Source organism: Loxodonta africana, chromosome 9, assembly GCF_030014295.1.
Source record: "Loxodonta africana isolate mLoxAfr1 chromosome 9, mLoxAfr1.hap2, whole genome shotgun sequence".
Classification (NCBI taxonomy): Eukaryota; Metazoa; Chordata; class Mammalia; order Proboscidea; family Elephantidae; genus Loxodonta; species Loxodonta africana.
Window position 1 is genome coordinate 69625690 of NC_087350.1, and position 23726 is coordinate 69649415.

The following is a 23726-nucleotide window of genomic DNA, read 5'->3' on the forward strand; positions in this document are numbered from 1 at the left end:
GATAAAGGGCATCCTTGTCTTGTTCCTGTTCTCAAGGGGAATATTTTCATCCTCTCTCCATTAAGAATGATGCTGGCTGTTCGTTTTGAAGAGATGCCCTTTATTATGTCAAGGAATTTCCCTTCTATACCTATTTTATTGAGAGTTTTTATCAGGAATGGGTGTTGGACTTTGTCAAATGTCTTAGGCAATGTGTTTTTATCTCTGTGCCCTTAACTTCTTCATGATTCAGTGATTAAATGATTAAAGCACTGAATGATTAAAGAAATAAATGTCATGGAGACCATGCTAAGCTTAGAAATTTAAAGGCATAAATACTTCTCTTAAAAATCCCTTTTCCTGGTTCAGAGCTCACAAAGAGAACATGACTTCTCTCCCCACTACACTCCAACTAAGCCAGTTCCCCCAAGCTTTCATAAGCTTTCCTGCACTGGGCATCTTCCTTCACAGCAGTTATCCCACTTTATTATTTCCTTGATTATTTGATTAATGTCTTTCTCCAGGCAATACACTGTAAGCTCCTTGTGGGTAGGAAGTGCATCTATGTTTGTTCGCTATCGTGTTCTCAATGGCTGGCACTGAGCCAGACACATACCTGAAGCTCACTAAATATCAACTATTTGCTTTTGTTAAAGGTGATGAAAAAACTCAGGAATGGTGATGGTTGAACACATGATGACATATTTAATGTCACCAAACTGTACATGTGAAGATTATTGAAATGGCAAATATTTTGTTACTTATATATTTACCCCCATTAAAAAAATTAGCTGTATGGTGAAATAACTAGAACAGAAATAATGACAATGTTGACACAATGTGAAGAATGTAACCAATGTCACTGATCATTATGTCTAAAAACTGCAGAATGGGAGTGGGTTTTGCTGTGGATATTTTCACCAAAAATTAAGTTTAAAAAAAAAAATCAGCTGTATGAATGAATGAATGAATGAATTCTCCCTACACAGAAACACACACACAGAGTGGTCTTCTGGCTCTTACATTGTCATACAGATCACAGAGGGGGCAGATGTTGATACAGAGACCAGTGTAAACCCTCCCGTTTGTTTTCCAGGCAGATTACAGTGGAAACACAATGCTTATCAACTAGAAGGGGAGAGATTCAAAATGGTAAATGGAGCATTCTCACTTGCAGGGCTCGATGAGGGCTTGACAAACAACACAGAGCCAAAATAAATTTTTAAGAAGTATACCACAGTAAAGGAGTATTGACCATGTTCTTTCAAGAATTTTCACAGCCATCAAGAAGGGAAAGCTTAAAGAGAAGAGATGACTGAGACAAGCAGTGATATATTATAGATGCTGACAGCTTCTCAAAACTAGAAGAATGCAGAGGCCACAGAGGGAAGAAGAAAGAGTTGGCATTACAGCAAAAGGCAGGCAAGGCACTCTAAGAATGGCTTTTGTCTAGACAGACAACAAACTTTTTAAAGGGTCAAAGCTCTATGAGCTTTATAAGCTTGACTTGCAGCAGAGTTGCAGGGAGAGTTGAGGACAAAGTGTCTAGGCATTGAGAGGCAGCAGATCTGTTGCTTTTTTCACCTCTCATGTTGAGAACATCTAGGGTCACCATGAGTTGGAATCAACTCCACAGCAACTAACAACATACGGAAGTCCAGAGTGATTCGATCATCCAGATCAATCCTGACGCTTCTGAGCTGCAAGGGACCTGCTCCACTCTCACCTTATTTTACCTCTGCAGAGCCTGAAAGGTAGGCAGAAAGAATGACCTGCTGGTTCACAGGTGTGCAGGCAGAGCCCAGACTGCACCCAGTCTTCTAGCCCTGCTGCCAAGGCTCGTTCCTGCCCACCCTGCTCTGTGGCTCCGTAAGACCAAACCTCAAGCCTCTGACTCCCCACAACCAGCGTGCCAACTGATTGCTGCAAGTTTTGCTTTTCGATTAGCCATTTTAGCTTCACATATACTCAGCTTGGACCGTGGTCTGTTATGTCTTAACCCATTGCCGTCGAGTCAATTTCAACTTATAGCGACCCTATAGGACAGAGCAGGACTGCCTCATAGAGTTTCCAAGGAGTGGCTAGTGGATTTGAACTGATGACCTTTTGGTTAGCAGCCAAATGCTTTACCACTGTGCCACTTTTACATCCCTTAGGCATCCCTGAGGCATCTGCAAATACCAACTTGGCAAACAAGCAGTGAGTCTACTACTACTATCGTTACTTAAATGTCAACTGACTTCGGGCAACCTAAAATGATCATGTCACAGAGGTCTTGAGTACTAAGACAACAGTATTTTTGGCTTGCCCCTGAGCTCCTGTCGTTTGTTGTTAGGGGCTGTTGAGTCTGTCCTGATTCATAGCAACTTACATATGACAAAACGAAATGTTGCCTAGTATTGCGTCATCCTCACAATCGTTGCTATATTGGAGCCCATTGTTGCAGCCACTGTGTCAGTCCATCTCACTGAGGGTCTTCCTCTTTTTCGCTGACATTCCACTTTACCAAGCACGATGTCCTTCTCCAGGGTCCTGCCTGATAACAGGTACAAAGTATATGAGACAAAGTCTTGCCATCCTCCCTTCTAAGGAGCAGGACGTGGAACAAGGGATATCATTGCTGTTGTCAAATGGATCTTGACTGAAAGCAGAGAATACCAGAAAGATGTTTACTGTGTTTTATCAACTCTGCAAAGGCACTTGACTGTGTGGATCATAACAAATTATGAGTAACATTTCCAGGAATAGGAATTCCAGAACACTTACTTGTGCTCATGTGGAACCTGCATATAGGTCAAGAGGCAATTGTTCGAACAGAACAAGGGGATACTGCATGGTTTAAAATCGGAAAAGGTATCCCTGAGTTCCTACAGGGCAGGAACTAACTCTTCTTACTTGTGGGGCCCCAGTGTCAAGTTTAGTGTCTAGCTCACAGTAGGGCAGTAAAATGGGAGACTGTCCAAAAATTGCACAGAATTTGAAATTAAAACCAGAGAGAACTGGGCTAGAATCCTGGCTTGACCAGGTGCTTATACAATTGCTGACTCTTTGTGGGCCTCAGTTGGGAGAAAGATGTGGTGATCTACTTCTGAAAAATCAGCCATTGGAAACTCTCTGGAACACAGCTCCACTGACACACATGAGCTGGAATCCACTCAACCACAACTGGTTCCTCGTTTATGGGCTTCAGTATCATGACTTGTAAAATTATATGAATATCAACTATCTTATTGAATTACTATGAGGACAGAATGAGATAACAGCGAGATGAGAGCACCAGGCAATGGAAATGCTCCATAAATTGTAGCCCTGACAATTACCATGCTCTCCATCAATGTTGGAGCCCTGGTGGTGCGGTAGTTAAAAGCTTTGCTGCTAACCAAAAGGTAGGCAGTTCAAATCCACCAGCTGCTTCTTGGAAATTCTAGGGGGGCAATTCTACTTTGTCCTATAGGGTGGTTATGAGTCAGAATCGACTTGACAGCAATGGGTTTGCCATCAATGTTTATGCAACCAAAGGATAAAGTAAGTCAAATTTTAAATGTTCCTTCTATTCTTGGAGACAAGCCAGAAGAAAAAGGAACCCAAATGCGATTGCCCAGCCTATGCACAGTCAGAATTTCCTTTGCTATTTATTGTCAGAGCTTAGAGCCTTGTTTTAACACCAGCCCTGCCTCATCCCGACTTCTGCTTCATCTCCCAGTGAAGTCATAGCATTGGACTCACTCTGTCTGTCTATTGACACAGAAAGCCTGTGAGTCACAAATTCAACAGGATGACTTTGCTGCAGTGTGATTGACTGGAAAATGTTCCCTCATCTGAAAATTTTTTCAAGCAAACGGACATGCTTTATTTTCGAAACGTGGAGTGCAGCCTCTTTATGTATTTGACATTGGTCTCTCCGACATGCAAGTAGGCTAAAGGAGGGCTCACGACGTTCATGATTTGCCTGTGAGGTGACATATATTCCCCCACCCCTTTTTCTCCTTTTCTGCCGGCTATTATATCTAAAGCAAACAGTCCCAGCACAATAGTTAGATTGCACTTGCATTTGGTGTTTACTTGACATTTACACACTGGCCATGCTGGACAGCTCAGTCATTCCAGAGCAGGGGCTCAGCCAGCAAGCATTGTGTTCCACTTGTGCTCAATCCTGAGAAACACAAAATCCTGAAACAGCTAGACAGTATCTTGAGAAGTTTCTTATGCTGCTATTTTTTAGTTTATGCCTGAACTAGGGCATGTCAGGGGAGAGTGTCAGAATTTCTTCAGTCTCCCAGGAAGCATCTTCCTCGTCCAAGCATGGCAGACTGGTGGTGCTGATACCATTCTCTCCCCTTAAATCCAACTCCCACACTGCCACGGAGCTCAGTGCAGACTCTAATCTAATCCAGGGCCCAGTATTGGGTGCAGATTACTAATCTGATTAACTTAATCTCCGGCTCAAGAAGCCCTAGTGGTGAAGTGGTTAAGTGCTTGGCTGCTAACCAAAAGGTCAGCAGTTTGAACCCACCAGCTGCGCTGTGGGAGGAAGATGTGGCAGTCCGCTTCCGAGAAGATTGCAGCCTTGGAATCGCCATGGGGTAGCTCTATTCTGCCCTATAGGGTCACTATGAGTAGGAATCAACTTGACAGCAATGGGTTAATCTCCATTCTTCCATTTCCTTCTTCGTGTGATGAATTAATAAACCAAACCAGTTGCCACTGAGTCAATTCAATTTATGATGACCTCATGTATGTCTCAGTAGAATTGTGCTCCATAGGGTTCATAATGGCTGATTTTTCAGAAGTAGAGAGTCAGGCCTTTCTTCTGAGGTGTCTCTGGGTAGACTTGAACCTCCAAACTTTCGATTAGTAACTGTTTACTATTTGCACCACCCAGGGACTCCATAATAATACCTGCTTCCCAGAATTATTGTTGTTACTGTTAGGTGCTGCCAGTGGGTTCAAACTCATAGTGACACTATGTACAACAGAATGAAACACTGCCCGGCCCTGCACCATCCTCACAATCGTTGCTATGCTTCAGCCCGTCATTGCAGCTGCTGTATCAATCCATCTTCTTGAGGTCTTCCTCTTTTTCACTGACCTTCTATTTTACCAAGCATGACGTTCTTCTCCAGGGATTGGTCCCTCCTGATAACACGTACAAAGTACGTGAGATGAAGTCTCACCATCCTCACTTCTAAGGAGCATTCCGGCTATACTTGTTCCAAGACAGATTTGTTCATTCTTCTGGCTGTCCATGGTATATTCGATATTCTCTGCCAACACCATAGTTCAAAGGTATCAATTCTTCAGTCTCTCCCTTACTCATTGTCCAGTTCTCGCAAGCATATGAGGCGACTGAAAAAGATCATAGCTTGGGTCAGGCTCACCTTAGTTCTCCAAGTGACATCTTTCTTTTGAACACTTCAAAGAGATCTTTTGCAGCAGGTTTGCCCAATGCAATACATCATCTGATTTCTTGACTCCTGCTTCCATGGGCATTGATTGTGGATCCAAGTAAAATGAAATCCTTGACAACTTCAATCTTTTATCCTTTTATCATGGTGTTGCTTATTGGTCCAACTGTGGGGAATTTTGTTTTCTTTATGTTAATGTGTAATCCACACCGAAGGCTGTAGTCTTTGATCTTCATCAGTAAGTACTTCAAGTCCTCTTCACTTTCAGGAGGCAAAGTTGTGCCATCTGCATAACGCAGATTGTTAATGAGTCTTCCTTCAATCTTGATGTCTTGTTCTTCTTCATATGGTCCAGCTTGGATTATTTGCTCAGCATGCAAACTGAATAAGTATGGCGAAAGGACATAACCCTGATGCACACCTTTCCTGACTTTATACCACAAAGTATCCCCTTGCTCTGTTTGAATGACCGCCAGGATTATTAGGGTATAACATATGCACAGCATCTAGCATGGGTTCAGACTTTTAGAATGTGCTCAGAAAAATGAGGTCCATGCTTCTGGTTTCAGAAGGGAAAGGGGATCGCAGAAGGGCAGGTTATAGGGGTTCCTATGTTAGTGCAGTTTGATGCAGAGAAAGAGGCGTGGACTTGGCAGGAGTCAGACACACGTGCTCCTATTCCAGCTCTGCCAAGGTGTGACATGGGTAAGTTACCCCCGTGCTCTAGGTCTCTATTTCCATATGTGCGAAGTGAGGGCCTCCAATTACAATCTAACATGGTACAATTTCCACATCTTCAAAGCTTAGAGGAAGTCTAAACTAACTGCTAAAAGTTTAGCCCAAAAGCTGATATACGCAGGTGCAGGTATTTAAAAGGAGTGGTGAAAGAATAAGACCATAACACTCAGTGCTGGGGAGCACATAAGGAAACCAATGCTTGATACCTTGCTAATGGGCACGTAAATGGATGAAATTTTTTGAGGAACAATTTGATAATGGGTATTAAGAGAGTAACATATATTCACACTCATTGACCCAGTAAATAAATTTTTGTAAATTTCACCTAAGAAAGCAATCACATATGTCAGAGGGTACTCGTGGAAATTTTGTAATTGTGAGAAATTGGAAATAACTGAAATGCCCATCAAAAGGGGATTGATTAAACAAATAAATATACCACTATTAGGAAATACTATGATGTAATTAAAAATATAAGGTATATTTATTAACACGATTAGATGTGATACAAGGAGCCCTGGTGGCACAATGATTAAGTGCTCGGCTGGTAACTGAAAGTTAGGGGTTAGAACCTACCCAGTGGCTCTGTGGGAGAAAGACTTGGTGATCTGCTTCCTTAAAGATTAGAAAAAAAGATTACAGCCTAGGAAACCCTATTGGCCAGTTCTGTTCTGCCACATTGTCACGTGTGGTCACCATCATCTCTACGGCACCCAGCAACAACAAAATATGATATATTGCCAAGTGAAAATAAAAGCAAATTTACAAAGCTGTGTGCAAATGATAACCTGTTTTAAAAAGAAATTTTAAGATTCTCATATAAGCATCCAGAACCCACTGCCGTTAAGTCAATTCCAACTCATAGCGGCCCCATAAGGTTTTGTAAGACCGTAAATCTTTATGGAAGCGGACTGCCACATCTCTCTCCTGCAGAGCCACTGGTGGCTTCCAACCATCGACCTTTTAGTTAGCAGTCGATTGCTTAGCCACATAGGCATGAAAACTCTGGAGGTTTATATGCTAAACTGTTAATTATGGTTGTCTCTGGAGATGTAGGATATGGTCTTTTTTGTTGTTATTGTTGTTGACGATATACACAGCAAAACATACACCAATTCAATCATTTCTACACATCCGCTTCAGTGACATTGATCACATTCTCATTGTGCAATCATTCTCACCTTTCTTTTCTGAGTTGTTCCCCCCAACTAACATAAATCCACCGCCCCTGAAGTTCCTATCTAATATTTTGAGTTGATGTTGTCATTTTGATCCCATATGAGATAGTTCTTAAAAGAGCACAATGTTCAAGGCAGACATTTTCCACTAGTTTAGCTAAAAACTACTGTTTGTTTTTAAGACAACTTCAGGGGATATTTTTGGTTTAAATTTTAAGAGTATCTCAGGGCAGTAGTTTCAGGGGTTCATCCAGCCCCCATGGCTCTAGAAAGTCTGGAGTCTATGAGAATTTGAAATTCTGTTCTGCATATTCCCCCCTTTGATCAGGATTATTCTATAGAATCTTTGATCAAAGTGTTCAGTAACCACAGCCTGGCACCATGTAGTTCAGGTCTCATGACAAAGGAGGTAGTTTTTCATGGAGGCAATTAGCCACACAGTCCATATCTTCCTCCTGTTCTAGACTCTCCTTCTTCCTCTGTTGCTCCAGGTGAATGGTGACCAATTGTCATGACTTAAATGGCCTCTTGCAAGCTTTTAAGACCCCAAGCACTACTCAGTAAACTAGTATGTAGAACAGAAGCACTAAATACATTAGAGTATTAGGCCAATTAAATGGGATGTCCCATGAAACCATGACCCTAAACCTCCAAACCGAGGAAGAAAATCCCATGAGGTTTTTGGTTGTACATAATGGGATTTTTACTTGAAACACGTATTTATTGATGTATTTTTTTTTTAAGTAAGCATACATTAATTTTTAAATGAGAAAAAAAATTACCTTTTAAAAAATAAAAGGAGCAAGGCATTTCTGGTTACACATGGTGCATTCAACAAACATGTTTTGAGATGCTCCCTTCTGGAGCCTCCTTAAAGTGTTGATAAAAGAATTAAAAAGGTGAAACCCACAGAACAAAAAGAGGGGGAGCTGCGAAGCAGATGGACAAATGTCCACACACTTAGATCAGAGAAAGGAGAAAATTAAATAGACTGAATTCAAGACACAGGACCCCTGAAAGGTTCAGGAAGTAGAGTTAGCAGGTAACTCAGAAAGTGATGTGCAAGTGGGGAAGAAAACAGGATAACTGATTGAAAGCCTACATTAGAAGTGGTTAGAAGATACATACATACATGCATACACACATACTGTCATGGAATGAACTGTGACCTCCGAAAATATGTGTTAACTTGGCTAGGCCATGATTCCCAGTATTACGTGGTTGTCCACCATTTTGTCATCCAATGTGATTTTCCTAAGTGTTGTAAAACCTCTCTATGATGTTAATGAGATGGGATTAGTGGCAGTTACGTTAATGAGGCAGGACTCAATCTACAAGACTGGATTGTGTCTTGAGCCAAACCCTTTTAAGATATAAAAGAGAGAAGCGAGCAGAGAGGTGGGGGATCTCATACCACCAAGAAAGCAGCACTGGGAGCAGAGCGCATCCTTTGGACCCGAGGTTCCTGCACTGAGAAGCTCCTAGTCCAGGGAAAGTTGATGAAAATGACCTTCCTCCACAGCCGACAGACAAAGCCTTCCTCTAGAGCTGAAACACCGAATCTGGACTTCTAGGCAGTGGGTGGTGGTGGTGGAGGCTCCTAAACTGTGAGAGAATAAATCCTCTTTGTTAAAGCCATCCACTTGTGGTATTTCTTTCATAGCAGCACTAGATAAGTAAGACACATACATACATACAAGCAGTGAGGCGCAAAATCCCTCCATAGCCCCATGCAGCTGGGTGACTGCTTTTCCCTCAACCTGAGTAGAAGACTAGTGGATTACTCCCTGGAGAACTTGAACCAGAAACTCCAGGCTCAGGGAAGCCAGGCATAGCACAGGCCAGGAGGATTAAACGATACTGAGGCCTCCTTCCCTGTGTTGGCTCCGAGAACACTGATAGCCTCAAAAACTTACCTGTACAACCCTGGGCAAGTTGCTTAACTATTCACTTCACACTGCAACTTTTTTCAACTGTAAAGTGAGGTTCACTTATTAAACAAATATGTTTTGAGTATTTATTATGTGCCAGCAAACTGCATTCTATTCTGGAACAAGAATAAGCCAGGTAGAGTCCTGGATCCTTAAAATGGCAGCACCAGCCTCAGGGGTGTTGGGAGGATGAAATAGCTTATTGTATATAAGGTCCTAGCACAGTACTTGGTACAGTGTCTGATGGTTGCGATGTCAATTATTAGAATGTTCTTTGCTCCCTCTGATTCCTGGAGGGAGAACACAGCGGTCCCTTCCAGTGCTATTATTTTTCTAGGAGAGACAGGATTAGAATTTTGCCAACATTGTCAAGGAGTGTATAATTCTTCAGTAGTGGACTTGACTTTGGAATTTCCCTATGTCCAGTCTAATTGGTGACTGGCTTATGGAGTGTCAATGGCATTGCCTTTCAAGATTTGGCACAGCCAAGAAAGGTCTTTGCAAGTCATGCTGGGAAAGCATGAAGTGTGGTTCCCAAGCTTATTATCTCTCACCCTATTTGAAACAGTGTGGGGTCTTAGATGAGCCTGGTCCCTGGTCACTGCATCTACAGTGATGCTAGGATATTTGGGAGAAAAGAAAATACTATGACAAAGTAATCTGATCTAAAATCTAAGATATTGGATATCACTAAAATACTGTAGAACTGCAATTTATCAAATGGGGATTAAAATCAGTTACCCTGGAGTCGATGCCCACATAAGGTAGAACTGCACTCCATTTTTCAATGGCTGTGATCTTTTGGAAGTAGGCTGCCAGCAGTTTCTTTCAAGGTGCCTCTGAGTGGATTCAAACTGCCAACCTTAGAGTTAATAACTGAGCACTTCACTGTACGAACCACCCAGGGACTCCAAAATGGGGATTAGTTATGTCAAATTTCATTGACAAAGGGGAGGACCTAACACTAATAGCTGTTTTTGCTGGTACTTTGAACAGCCACTATCTCACCTAATCCTCACCACAGCCTTGTGAGGCCAGCACATTCATAGTCCCATTTTACAGACAAGGAAAGCAGAGTGTAGCCAGATGACATAGTTTGCCTAAGGCCACCCTGCTAGTAGGGAGCAACACAAGGCCTGGAGTTCAAATCTTTGGGTGGCAGAGTTCCAGCTATCTCCCCCACAGTCTCGACACTGCTTTTATTCCCTGTCATTCCTTCGCTTCTCATAGCCCCATAACACTCATTGCTGGGAAGCATACTTTGATACCTTGCTGATGTGAATGCTGTCTAGTTTCCTCTATAATTGAGTTACAGTAGGATGGCTTAAGGAATTAAACTCAGATAATGACACTCTAATCTATACTTGGAGCCCTGGTGGCACAGTGGCTAATAGCTCAGCTGCTAACCAAAAGGTGGGCAGTTCAAATCCAGCAGCCACTCCTTGGTAACCCTATGGGGCAGTTCTACTCTGTCCTATAGGGTCACTGCGAGTCAGAATCAACTCGATGGCAATGAGTATGTATGACCTGTGCTCAAACCAAAAACCAAACCCACTGACATCAAGTCAGTTCTGACTTATAGTGACCCTATAGGACAGAGTAGGACTGCCCCATAGGGTTTCCCTGGAGGAGCTGGTGGATAATAGCTGAGCTATTCACCACTGTACCACCAGAGCTTCAATCTGTAGTCAGGTAATTCAAAGATATTGTCTTGTCTTTAAAGAAATCCAAATGAGTTTCTATTTTAATGGAAAACTGCTAAAAAAAAACATCAAAATGTTGAAATTCAACAGTTTAGTGTTTCCAACAAACACTTCACCCAGTGAGCTTTGTTGGGTAAACGCAGTAATCAGAAAAATTCCTCAGTAACTGATGACATAGACTGAGTTCACTCGTAGAATAGATTACTTTCTTGACCATCTATTATGATGATGAGAATTCCTTTAAGATTAGGTAGGTATTCAAGGGGTTCCCATTGCCAAGAAGCTTCTAATTGTCCCTGGTTACACAAGGAGCACATACATTTCTAGATATGAGTTACTGACTGAAACAATGCATCAAGCACAATGTGAGATACTTGAGTGCTGCCAGAATATTTTGGCCCCCTTTTTTTTTTTCTTTTTTACATTGGCACTGGCCCCCCTCCCAGGACTCTCCCCAGCAACCAGTATATTTCAAATCGATTAACAAACACAATGTTTGTGAAACAGAGTCAACCACAGGATAATCAAATGCACTGTAATTTTTTTTTTTTTAATCCTTTCCCTGGCTCAGAGTACATAATGCCAAATTGGCAAAAATAACCTCTCTCTTGTCCGGCCCACAAACTGAGAAGAAAATTAAACACAGAATTATTTGTTTCTTGTTTGCATTTCTCAGGGTGTGAAGTGTTCATTTTCAAATCTTCGAAAATCCCTACACTTACCATAACGTAAAAATTTCACCCCCATTCTGATCCGAGCCAGGGAACTATGTTTTCCTCAGACGGGGTGACGTTGTCCTGGTTTAAGAATCTGAGACACTAAGGCTTTTAAAATAAAGCAGGATTTTTGAGAGTATTACGTCTCAGGCCTCCTTTCAGAGCTAATTCTCTCCTGGGGAAGTGCTTACCAAGTAGGGAAAATGTGGTGGGCCAAGTCAAGTAGAAAATTCCAGCAATAAGTTTTCTCTACTGACCTGCCTTCTTTGCTGGTTTATTTAATTTTCAATGTTGTATTTCTCTTTGAATGCATATAGAGTTAAAGGATTCTTCTCCTGACCTTAAAAACAGTCACACTAGATAAAGGTAGCAAATGTTACCCCCTAATTTTTTGTTTTGTTTTGTTAAAATAAATATTATTGATATGTATCTATGAGTCGGAATCGACTTGACGGCACTGGGTTTGGTTTTTTTGGGTTTTATCTCACTCTTAAAGTATACCCATATATTACCTTCTATTTAAACAGACATTTAAAAATAAAAAAGTTCCACTGCCATTGAGTCAATTCCAACTCACAGCAACCCCATAGGGCAGAGTAAACTGCCCCATAGGTTTTCCAAGGCTGGAAATCTTTAAGGAAGCAGACTGCCACATCTTTCTCCCACAGAGTGGCTGGTGAGTTTGAACCACCGACCTTTGGTTAGCACCCAAGTGTTTTAACCACTGCACCACCAAAAAGGGGGTTTTGTATCTTCTTAAAGATCTCAGAACAAGCTGAAAACATTGAATAGCCGGATTTAACAATAATGCCGTCAGAACAGTTCAAAGGTCCTTAAGATAATCCCATTAAGTTTCCATTTTCTTTTTTAAATAGCTTAAAGATTGTATTGGGCCTAAGATTTTGGGACTGAAGAGTGTAACCTAGGGATCAAACCTAAGAGTTCATGAGAAAGATTTTAATTAAACTTCTGAGAATTGATTTTTAAATGTCTGTGATTCATTTTCTGCTCTAAAAACTTCAATACCCCTCGTCTGAGTTTTGAAAAGCAATACAATTGGCTACAGACAAGAACTGACTCTTTCTCCATTTGGTTTTGGTTTGGCTTTTGGTAATTTTTGTTTGTGTCTTCTAGTTTGTTTTATTACAGTGTCTTGGCCAGGCACTTTGTACAACTCTTTTGTGAAGACAAAGTTATGAGGGACTTTATTTTCTGTCTCCTTCAGAAAACTTCAAAGAAAGAAAACAAGATAAAGGAAGAAAAGAGTAGAAACAGGGTACCAAGCCAGTGACCTCTCAGCCAGAGAGGGATATTACTGACAAGATAACGACAAGGTTCACTGGAAGAATAGTTTTATCAAGGCAGGTTTGCCCACTTCATTCATTCCACAATGAATAGTCACTGAGCACCTGTCCTAAAGATGTCACTGTGGAACTGGAGCCATGAACAAGTGAGAAGATAAGGGTAGCCCACTGAGTCAGGGTCACAGCAGTCACTACACTGCTTTATTAGAGATTAGAGGAAAGAGGACTAATTTAAAAGGGCCCCTATACACCAGGGGACAATCAAGGGGCCTTCGGCACTTGAGTGTGATGATGGCCTTGAGGAAAGAAAGGGCATGTCAGACAGGAAAAACAGCTGATGAAAATTCACACGGTGTATTAGAGAATGAAGAGAACACCTAGTTAGCTGGAATTGAGAGAGATGGAGTCAGTCTCTAGAGATGATTCTAGAAAGTTTATCTGGGGCTAGGCTAGGAAGAGTTTGGCACATCAGGCTAAGGAGTTTTGTCTTGCTCCTTTGCACAAAGGGGAGCCATTGAAAGACTGGCAGGTGGGAAGGGAACAGAAGCAGAACTACTGTGGTCTGTAAGCAAAACGGACTAGAGCAGGGAAATTCCAGTGGGGTCCTGGGGGTGGGGGAGGGCAGTTGGATAGAGGCTACAGCAATAATTAAAAGCTATAAATGAGAAGGGCTTGTACCAAGGCAGCATGCCTGCGTAGCAGGAAAAGAATGATGGAGCTATTTAGTAATGGAAATGGCTGAACTCTGCAGACACCTGGATGCCCAGAGTCAGGAAAGTATGGGAAGAGTTGAGGGAAACCGAAGTGTCTAGCTTGGGAAGCTGGGGAAGAGTGATGAAATAACTCAGGGAAAATTATGGTAAGACTCTGGGAGGAACAAGAATAGAGAAGGTGTTCAGTTTGGAACCTGTTGTGGGAGGGGGCACTGGTAAGAATTCCTGCTAAGGGAATTAATGAGCCTTCGGGTGAGAACTGAATGATCAGCTTGCTGGTAGTGGAGGATTCAAAAAGGAAAAGTACATTATTCATTCATTCAATAAACACCTAGGGAGTATTACCATGTGCCAGGCAGGAAGTGTACTAGGACCTGGGGATACAACAGTGAACAAAACAATACCCCTATCCTCATGAAGCTATGGTGCCCTGGAGAATACTTGTGATATTAATAGCTACGATATATTGAGTGTCAAGTCCAGTGCTTGATACTTGGATGATCCCATTTGATCCTCCACTCTAAAAGGTAGGTACTATCATTATCCCCATTTTATAAAAGAGGAAACAGGCAAAGCGAGGTCAAGTAACTTGCCCAGGCAGAAAGCAGCAGAGCCAGATTACAAACCTAGCAGCCTAGCACCAAAGCCAGCTTTCTTAATCTCTATACAACAATGAGGTTAAAAAGAGACTGGACTTGGCAAGATGGGAGTAGAGGCTGAGAAAAGTTTTGCCACCATATGAAAGTTACAAGCCTCTCTGACAGTTATAAGTACAGATGAAACTTCAAAGCAATTTAGATACTTCAAATCAGATCCTGCTTTCACCTTCTTTAACAAGCAGCTTTGGCTGAGTTCAGGGAGGATGGTACAGATACCCCAGACTCGGGGGCAGCCAGTTTCCCAGAGTGTGTACTGTGCCCAGTTCCTGTACCCGGTTCTTTGGGCAGAGTCCTCCACCTGAAACATTTACGCAGCCTTTTCAACCTATCACTCCCCTGCACGGCTCCACATTAATTCCTAGCAATAATGATTGCCATCACATCTTTTGCCAACTAACGCAGTTTACATTGTGAAAAAAAAATTCTATTTTATAACTCCAAAGACATTAATAATTAACTTCTCTACCACAGAACTTGTAATATCAGTTTGCTGAAATAAAGTCACCAGTAAGTATTTAATTCTTCTTTAAAGGGTGTCTTCTATTATTATTTTAGAGTGCAATTTAGTCATCAAAGGTTTACTCAGCCTCATGTTTATAAATTATATAGGGCAAGGATTTAACTCTTCTGGACCTACCTGTTCTGAAGGCCTCAGAGAGGGAGAGTCATAACCCTGTTGTCACACCAGACATTTGCCTTGAAAGGAGATGATTTGTGAGCGTGAAGTTCCTTACCTCTTTTAGAAATCTGGAGTGAATATAGAGATTTCTCTTTGTGATGCAAGCAGAAGAATAACCAGATCGTTGCCTGCCACGAAGAGACACTGGCTTTTGTTCTGCAGAAGGCTGTTTGGGAACTACAAGGTCATCTTTTCAAATTGAGTTTCAGAATCTTGTCTTGATTATATGACATAATAATAGTGGCTTCCCAATTCATCTGTGTAATACTTTTTCATTGTGGTGGTTGTTACTTTTTTGGGGGGGTGGGGAAGAGGTTACTGTCTCCATATGTAAAAGCAAGGTAGAAAAAAAAAAAAAAAAAACTGGCGTGTTAGCTACCTGGGTTGGAAATTTCAAGTCTTACCTGTGTACGTGTGGAGAGAGATGGCTGCTAACCAAGGGCTCATTCAAGTTCACTGGGGTTTAGGGACCCTGGCCTTGATGGAAAAGTGGGAAACTTTTCATGCAACCCTCAAGTCCTAGCAACCCAAGAAGTTTTCTTGCCATCACAGTGAAAGATGTTTTCGGGGAGAGGGGTAGCAGGTGTCTTCCTTTTTTGGTTCTCTCCTTTTAAGAGGGCAACATTTCCAAACAGTTAAAGTAACTGCCCTGGTCCTATCTGGTGAGGCTGAGCCCCTCAAGGCTGTGGGAGAGAGGGACCCAGTTTCTCTGCCAAAGTGCCCCCCACTCCGCCGCCCACCGGCCCCAGCTGCAGGAGGTATCCTCGAAGACGTCTAACTCTCTGGACCTAGAGGGATTTCTGGCATTGGCAGAGTGGGGCCAAGTCGATTCATTCCGGCGAGATGCATTCCAAGAATGCTTTTGTGGTTGGAAAGGAGTGAAAAATCGGGGGTAACAAATATCCCGAGGAAACCTAACAGGTATCAGAATCGCAGAACTCAAACAAGCAGGTGACAATAACAGAAAGTACGAGGCAATGAGAGCTCAAGCACGGTCAGCTCACATTCTGCCTGGTCCTAGGGCTTTGACCTTTTCCCCAGTCCCCCTCGTTTCTTTTCTCCCCTTGACTGATATCCCGCGGGTAGTGGCAGCATTTATTGGTGAAGGGGCTCGGTGGAGGCGGTGAAGCCCCGCTATGCGCGCCTGAATCCAAACTAAACACCTAGCAAGCCTACTTTTAAGCAAGTGATACCGAACACCACACTCACGTTGCGGGGGGGGGGGGGGGAGAAGTACTGTTTGCAGAGAAGAGGGCAAAAACATTTCCCGGCTGGAAAATTACCGATCACAAACTGAGAACGGGGATGGGGGTGGGGAAAGCAGCGTTGAAAGACTGAAATAACGATCGCTGTTTCCTTTTCTCCTCCTGGTGTGCAATGATGGCTGTGGCGAGCTCCGGGTGCACTTTTCGGGAGTCCGGCTCCCACTGCATCGCTCCATTTCCAGGCACGCGACCACTCTCCAGCCCAGTTCCTTCGGTGGGCTGGATCTGCCTGGAGCCTGAGCCGAATGGTGTGCGCTGCCGTTTGACCTTTACCTCACCAATTCGCCTCTTTATGACTGTCTTCTCATCCACAAAGTGGAGAGGTGAATGCTTGGCTTGTAAAGTGCTTTGAGATCCTTGGTTGAAAGGTACCTCTGCGCCTCACAGGCCCTCTCCCGCCCCCTCTATTCCCACCCCCACGCCTCTCCCTCTCCTAAGTACATCTTGAGCTTTTTCACTCCCTTCCAAGCTCCTTTAAATATCAATACAAAACGGTATCTCCGCTTCCCATTCCGGCCTCTTGCCGCCCTTTCCAGGCGCGTAACGTCCCTTTGGCCTTCTCAGGTTCCCAGTCCCCTCACCCACCCTCTCCCTCTTACTGCTCCCCCAGGCTGAAGACGCCGCGAGGAGCCGTGCGAGGCCAGGCCAAGCGCCCGCACCGGCGCTCCCGAGCTAGAGCCGGCTCCTGCGTGCGTGTGAGAGGGCGGGCTGGATGAGTCACCCCGATAATCGCGCCTTCTCCAGTGCGCAGACGGCGCGGCGGGCGCGTGCGGGAGCAGGGGCAGGCGCAGGGGCACGTCACCACCCTCCCCCTACCTCCCACCGTCTTTGTCTGGGTCTTCGAAGCCAGGCAGCCAACCACGGCAGCGCGAACGGCCCTCATCGTGAGGCGACTGGGCTCGTACCCTACACCCCGCGCCCCGCGCTGGGACTGCTATCGCCGCCGCCGCCGGCGTCAGCACGGCTCCTGTCCGCCAGCTGCCGGGCTGGCGTCACGACCCAGCCCGGCTCCGCCCCGCCCGCGCCCCTCCCTCCCCCCGCCCCCACGTGCGCCCGAGTTTGTTTATCTAGCTGCCATGGCAACGGGCGGGGGGGTCCGGGGGAGGGAGGAGAGAAGAAAGGCAGGGGCGGGGCCTGGCGGCGGGCCCCTGCGCGCCGCAGGGAGAAGGCAGGGTGGGCGGGAGCAGAGAAGTTATAAGTAAGAAGCGCGCGGCGACCGCCGGCACTTCCCCGGCCCGAGAGAGTGGACGCGGCTGCGGGCGCGTGGGGAGCAGAGGCGGCGGCGGGCGGCGGTGGCACAGGAAGCCGCCGAGTGCCCCTCCCCGCCCCTCCTCCGGCCCCCCACCCACCTATTCACCCGCCCGCGGCCCGCGCCCATGGCCGCGCGCGCCCCGCGCAGCTCCTTGGACTCCTCGCCCAGCGCCGCCGCCCAGTCCGCAACTCCGCGCCGCCGCGGCCAGTCTCACCTGGTGGCGCCGCCCGCCCGCCGCCGCCGCCCCGGCCACAGCCCCTGTGCCCACAGCGACAGCTGCGGCGACCGCGACAGCGGCGGGGTACGCCACTGAGCCGAGGAGGACGCAGCCCGGCCACCGGACCTACTTACTCGCCTTGTTGATTGTCTATTTTTATAAGAGTTTACAATTTTCCTAAGAACTTTTGTATACAAAGGAACTTTTCTAAAAAGACGTCTCCAGTTTATTTTAATCAAAGAAGAAGAATCTTGGGCAATTTTGGGGTTTTTGATTTTGGCTTCGTTTTTAAGTCTTTTTCTCTTCGTTGACTTTGGGGTTCGGGTACCCCCTCTGCTTCGGGCTCCCGAGGACCTTCTGGGCCCCCACATTAATGAGGTAGGTGCGGTGCTGGCGCTGGGGGCAGAGAGGGGCGAAGGCCGGGTGGGGGGACGCACCGAGGCAGCGGCAGGCACAGGCCCCCCTGACTCCTGTCCTCTGTGTACGCCCCTCCGGTCCCGCAGGCAGCCACCTGGCGAATCTGACATGGCTGTCAGCGACGCGCTACTCCCGTCCTTCTCCACGTTCGCGTCCGGCCCAGCGGGAAGGGAGAAGACACTGCGTCCGGCAGGTGCCCCGAATAACGTGAGTGTCGCCCCAGGCTGCCGGGAATTCCCCCATGGGCTTGTGAGTTGGGTGGAAGGCCATTGGAGCCCTAGGGTCCTCGAGGAGCACGGGGGAGGCGAAGGGGTGGCCACCGCGCGGGCTCCACGGCTTTACCCGCACGGCTTCCCCGCGCTTAGCTCGACTGTGTGCGTGTGGTCCTAGCGCTGCCGAGCCGGTGAGAAGCACACCGGGTCAGCACACGTCCGGACGTGGCTGGGTCCCCAGACACAAGCTAGGCTCTAGTGAACTTGGCGCGTAGGCGGTCCGTAGCAGGGGTACACCGGGAGAACCGCGGTGTCCCAATTATGGGGGCGGTGGGAGCGTCCCCGCGGTCGGGAGGGGGAGGAACCGGGATTGGCCAGCAGCCGCACTAGCTCACGCGCCTTCGGGCAGACACAAGGGAGCACCCTTGGCACCAAGGCACCCATCTCCGCTCAGAGCCGGGTGTGGGCCGAGATTGCGTGCTGCCACCGGGAGTCCCTGGGCGCTGTCGGCCTGCCCATTCTCCGGGCCTGAGTGATGTGGGCGCGCCGGGCTGGCCAGCACTTGTGGTGCCAGGGGACGCGCCAATGACGGTCTCTCTCTCCCCTTGTCCCCGCAGCGCTGGCAGGAGGAGCTCTCTCACATGAAGCGACTTCCCCCGGTGCTTCCCGGCCGCCCGTACGACCTGGCGGCGGCGACTGTGGCCGCAGACCTGGAGAGCGGCGGAGCCGGCGCAGTTTGCGGTGGCAGCAACCCAGCGCTCCTACACCGGAGGGAAACGGAGGAGTTCAACGATCTCTTGGACCTGGACTTTATTCTCTCCAACTCCCTGTCCCATCAGGAGTCAGTGGCCGCCACAGTATCCTCGTCGGCTTCAGCCTCATCCTCGTCCTCCCCGTCAAGCAGCGGCCCAGCCAGTGCACCCTCCACCTGCAGCTTCAGCTATCCGCTCCGGGCCGGGGGAGATCCGGGCGTGGCGCCAGGCGGCTCAGCCGGCGGCCTACTCTATGGCCGGGAGTCTGCACCCCCTCCCACGGCGCCCTTCAACCTGGCGGACATCAACGACGTGAGCCCCTCGGGCGGCTTCGTGGCTGAGCTCCTAAGGCCCGAATTGGACCCAGTGTACATTCCGCCGCAACAGCCGCCTCCGCCAGGGGGCGGGCTGCTCGGCAAGTTTGTGTTGAAGTCGTCGCTGAACGCCCCCGGCAGCGAGTATGGCAGCCCGTCGGTTATCAGTGTTAGCAAAGGCAGCCCCGACGGGAGCCACCCGGTGGTAGTGGCGCCCTACAGCGGCGGACTGCCGCGCATGTGCCCCAAGATCAAGCAGGAGGCGGTCTCCTCGTGCACCGTCGGCCGGCCCCTGGAGGCACACCTGGGCGGCGGACCCCCACTCAGTAACGGCCACCGGCCTCCCACACACGACTTCCCTTTGGGGCGGCAGCTCCCCAGCAGGACTACCCCGACCCTGGGTGCCGAGGAACTGCTGAGCAGCAGGGACTGTCACCCCGCCCTGCCGCTCCCCCCTGGCTTTCATCCCCACCCCGGGCCCAACTACCCACCCTTCCTGCCAGACCAGCTGCAGACGCAGGTCCCACCGCTCCATTACCAAGGTCAGTCCCGGGGACTCGTGGCTCGGGCTGGGGAGCCCAGCGTGCGCCGACCTTCTGGGGCGCACGGGGTGATGCTGACCCCACCCTCTTCACCCCTAGAGCTCATGCCACCGGGTTCCTGCATGCCAGAGGAGCCCAAGCCAAAGAGGGGAAGAAGGTCGTGGCCCCGGAAAAGAACGGCCACCCACACTTGTGATTATGCTGGCTGCGGCAAAACCTATACCAAGAGTTCTCATCTCAAGGCACACCTGCGAACCCACACAGGTAGGTGTGCAGAAAGTGCTGAAAGGAGGAAGGTTGGTGTGGAGCCCTACAGGCTAATTGTGGACACTCCTCAGGCTTCCCTGGAGATGTGGGGTGCACTCTATCTCCTTCATCTCCTGGGATCACAGGCGAGGACAGCAAGCTGGCGCCTCCTTTTTTGCCCAGGAGCCTTTTGCGTGATGGATGGTATCAGTGCTTGAATGTGCAGTTTTGTTAGGCCTTTAAAAAGCCCTGTGTGGGCCTCTTGGCTTGAGTAAAGTGTTGCCCTTATAATCAAGAAATTATACTTTGCAGTACGCAAGCGTAATGACTTTTTTAAAAATCACTTTTGAGTTTCCTAGACTATTTTCATTGACTGTTCCTTCCCAGAGTCACTCCTCATTTTATTGTTAATTCTAGTATTAATTAAAAAAAAAGTATTAATAGTAAGGTTTTATTACATTTTAAGTTTTAATAATTTAATGCTTACGATCACTAAGGAAATTTTGGCACTACAGAGTATTTCCTGGTTAATGAAAGTAGGTGTATCAGGTCATTTAGATGTAGTTTTCATTACACTGGAGCCCTGGTGGCACAATGGTTAAGAGTTAGGCTGCTAACCAAAAGGTCCGCAAGTAACCGAAAGGTCCGCAAGTTCGAATCCACCAGTGGCTCCTTGGAAACCCTATGGGGTAGTTCTCTGTCCTGTAGGGTTGCTGTGAGTTAGAATTGACTCAACAGCAATGGGTTTTTTTGTTTTGTTTTGTTTTGTTTGGTATAGCATTTTAGGTTGGATTGTAGTGGAATCAAAAGAAGCCCTGATGGCACAGTGGTTAACCGCTTGGCGGGTAACCGAAAGATCAGTGGTTCGAATCGACGAGCCACTCCAAGAAAGAGGTGGCGGTCTGCTTCTATAAAGATTCCAGCCTTGAAAACCCTATAGGGCGGTTCTAGCCTGTCCTCCAGGGTTGCAATGAGTCAGAATCGACTCGACGGCAACGGGTTTGGTTGGTTTGGTAGGTTTGGTAGTGGAATCAGATGTCATTGCTCAGTTTGGGCAGGGAGAGACTTTACCAGTCATAATTTCCAACTTTATTTCCATCAATATGGTGTCTTTGCTCAAAAGAATGAAAATCTGGGGCATAAAGAGGCACGGTATTGGTTTAGGCGGTGCTTGTGTTATGGCTGCTTAACTCTGTAATGCTGCCCTAAAAAATACCAAGGGCAATAGAAACTTAAAACTCATTATGCATTCTTCCTATTTAACGGTTAGAAAATTAAATGCGGCCTTAAACAGTATAAAGACATTCCTAGATTCTTTCTGAATGGGGTACAGGGAGTTGGTTTAATGGTTGGCCTTTAGGTTTTAAAAAGGCCAGTTCCTCATTATCGCAATGGCTTCAACGGCTTTTTTTAAAACCTCCTTTTATAGGTGAGAAACCTTACCACTGTGACTGGGATGGCTGTGGGTGGAAATTTGCCCGCTCAGATGAACTGACGCGACACTACCGCAAACACACCGGGCACCGCCCCTTCCAGTGCCAGAAGTGTGACCGGGCATTCTCCAGGTCGGACCACCTCGCCTTACACATGAAGAGGCACTTTTAAATCCCAAACAGTGGATATGACCCACACTGCCAGAAGAGAATTCAGTATTTTTACCTTTCACACTGTCTACCCGGTGAGGGGAGGAACCCGGCTGGAAAGCACTACAATCATGGTCAAGTTCCCAAAAGAGTCAACTTGTGAATGGATGATCAGGAGACATGAGGAAACCAAAAGACAAAAAAAATTAAAGAACAGATGGGGTCTGTGACTGGATCTTCTATCATTCCAAACTAAATCCAACTTGAATATTCCTGGACTTACAAAACACCAGCGGGGTGGGGGGTGACTGGAAGTTGTGGATATCAGGGTATAAGTTAGATCCGTGTGTTGGGGGGAGGGAAGAGCACATTCCCTTGAATTGTGTTTGATGCAATATAAGTATAAAGATCACCTTGTATTCTTTTTGCCTTCTAAAAGCCATTATTATGATATTAGAAGAAAAGGAAGAAATTCAGGTACAGAAGATGTGTTTTAATAGCCTAAATGATGGTGCTTAGTGAGTCTTGGTTCTAAAGGTACCAAACGAGGAAGCCAAAGTTCTCAAACTGCTGCATACTTTGACAAGGAAAATCTATTTTTGTCTTCCGATCTACATTTATGACCTAAGTCAGGTAAATACACCTGGTTTACTTCTTTAACATTTTTTTTATGCAGACAGTCTGTTATGCACTGTGGTTTCAGATGTGCAATAATTTGTACAATGGTTTATTCCCAAGTATGCCTTAAGCAGAACAAATGTGTTTTTCTATATAGTTTCCTGCCTTAATAAATATGTAATATAAACTTAAGCGAACTTCTATTTTGTATATTTGTAAACTACAAAGTTAAAATGAACATTTTGTGGAGTTTGTATTTTGCATACTCAAGGTGAGAATTAAGTTTTAAATAAACCTATAATATTTTATCTGAACAATGATTTTGTTGTTTTGTTTTCCCTGAAAAAGCATGTAACAAACTTCATTTTTAAACACTGGGGGAAGGGATGTGAAAAGCTTACTTTCTGTCAACAGAGCTTAAAAGACTTTGGAAGGGAAGTGTAAAATAGAGTGCTAAAAAGTCTTTCTAGAAATTACAGAATTATCTGAAACTTAACCTGGTTCATGTCTGTTCTTCCCAGACAAATACTTGTTAATTGGTATTTTAAAGGTACATCAAAAAGTTTCCTTACCTGAATGATCTTCCGGGTCAAAACAGCTTAATCATTCTTTAATTTGCCCAGTTTAGTATGAAAATATTCATAAAATAAACATACACATTCCCGTTTTACATGTTAAAACTTCTTTATAGCTTGTCCTTAATTAAAATTAAATGAAAATATAAAAATCATGTCTCTGCAGAGGCCTGGTTTTGCACTTACAAAACAATTTGAGTAAAGAACCTTCCCATGGCAGACATCTGTAAGAGTGTAGTTCCACAGTGCCCTCCTGAGGACTGGAAGATTCATTGTGCTGTGCGTGTTATTGATATCCTTACTTCTACTAAAGGTAGCCCTAAGATGTCAGAACCAAATTTCATCAGTCTGTCTGGTGGAAGAAGGCAAACAGACAATTTAAACATTCAAAATTCGCAAAACTAAGTGCAAAGTAGATTTAAGTGATTATTTTTTTAATAAGTTTGTAGCATATTTGTACTTGAGCTTATTAAAGCTTAAAATAGCCCTGAGACTTTTGGGACACTGTATTACAGTTACGTGTTTTAAGGTGGATACCCAAGAGTTCGAAGTTCATTGTAGCTGTCACAAAATGGAGAAAGCATTTGTGACATTTGTTGACACCAATATATGTGTAATAGTGATATGGGTGACTAATATTTAACATCAAGAGAACAGAAGCTGGCTGTCCTTTAAAGTTAGTAACTATCCTCTATATCTAGTGTCCAGAGGTGTGTTTGCACTGTGGG

At 45.8% G+C, this 23726-nt stretch overlaps 1 protein-coding gene across 4 annotated transcripts; it reads left to right on the forward strand.

The window, feature by feature from the left end:
* The first annotated feature begins 18003 nt into the window (after positions 1 to 18003).
* Positions 18004 to 23603, forward strand: KLF4 (KLF transcription factor 4). Of its 4 annotated transcripts, XM_010587774.3 has the most exons (5): positions 18004 to 18117; positions 18243 to 18363; positions 18986 to 19976; positions 20076 to 20240; positions 21652 to 23603. In XM_010587774.3, the coding sequence occupies exons 1-5, from the start codon at positions 18113 to 18115 to the stop codon at positions 21825 to 21827; spliced, it is 1458 nt and encodes a 485-aa protein (XP_010586076.1). In that variant the 5' UTR covers positions 18004 to 18112; the 3' UTR covers positions 21828 to 23603. The 4 variants fall into 4 exon arrangements, with proteins under 4 accessions (XP_010586076.1, XP_010586075.1, XP_023400841.1 ...); XM_010587773.3 differs by having other exon boundaries at positions 18986 to 20240; XM_023545073.2 differs by lacking the exon at positions 21652 to 23603 and having other exon boundaries at positions 20076 to 21616.
* The last annotated feature ends 123 nt before the right edge of the window (positions 23604 to 23726 follow it).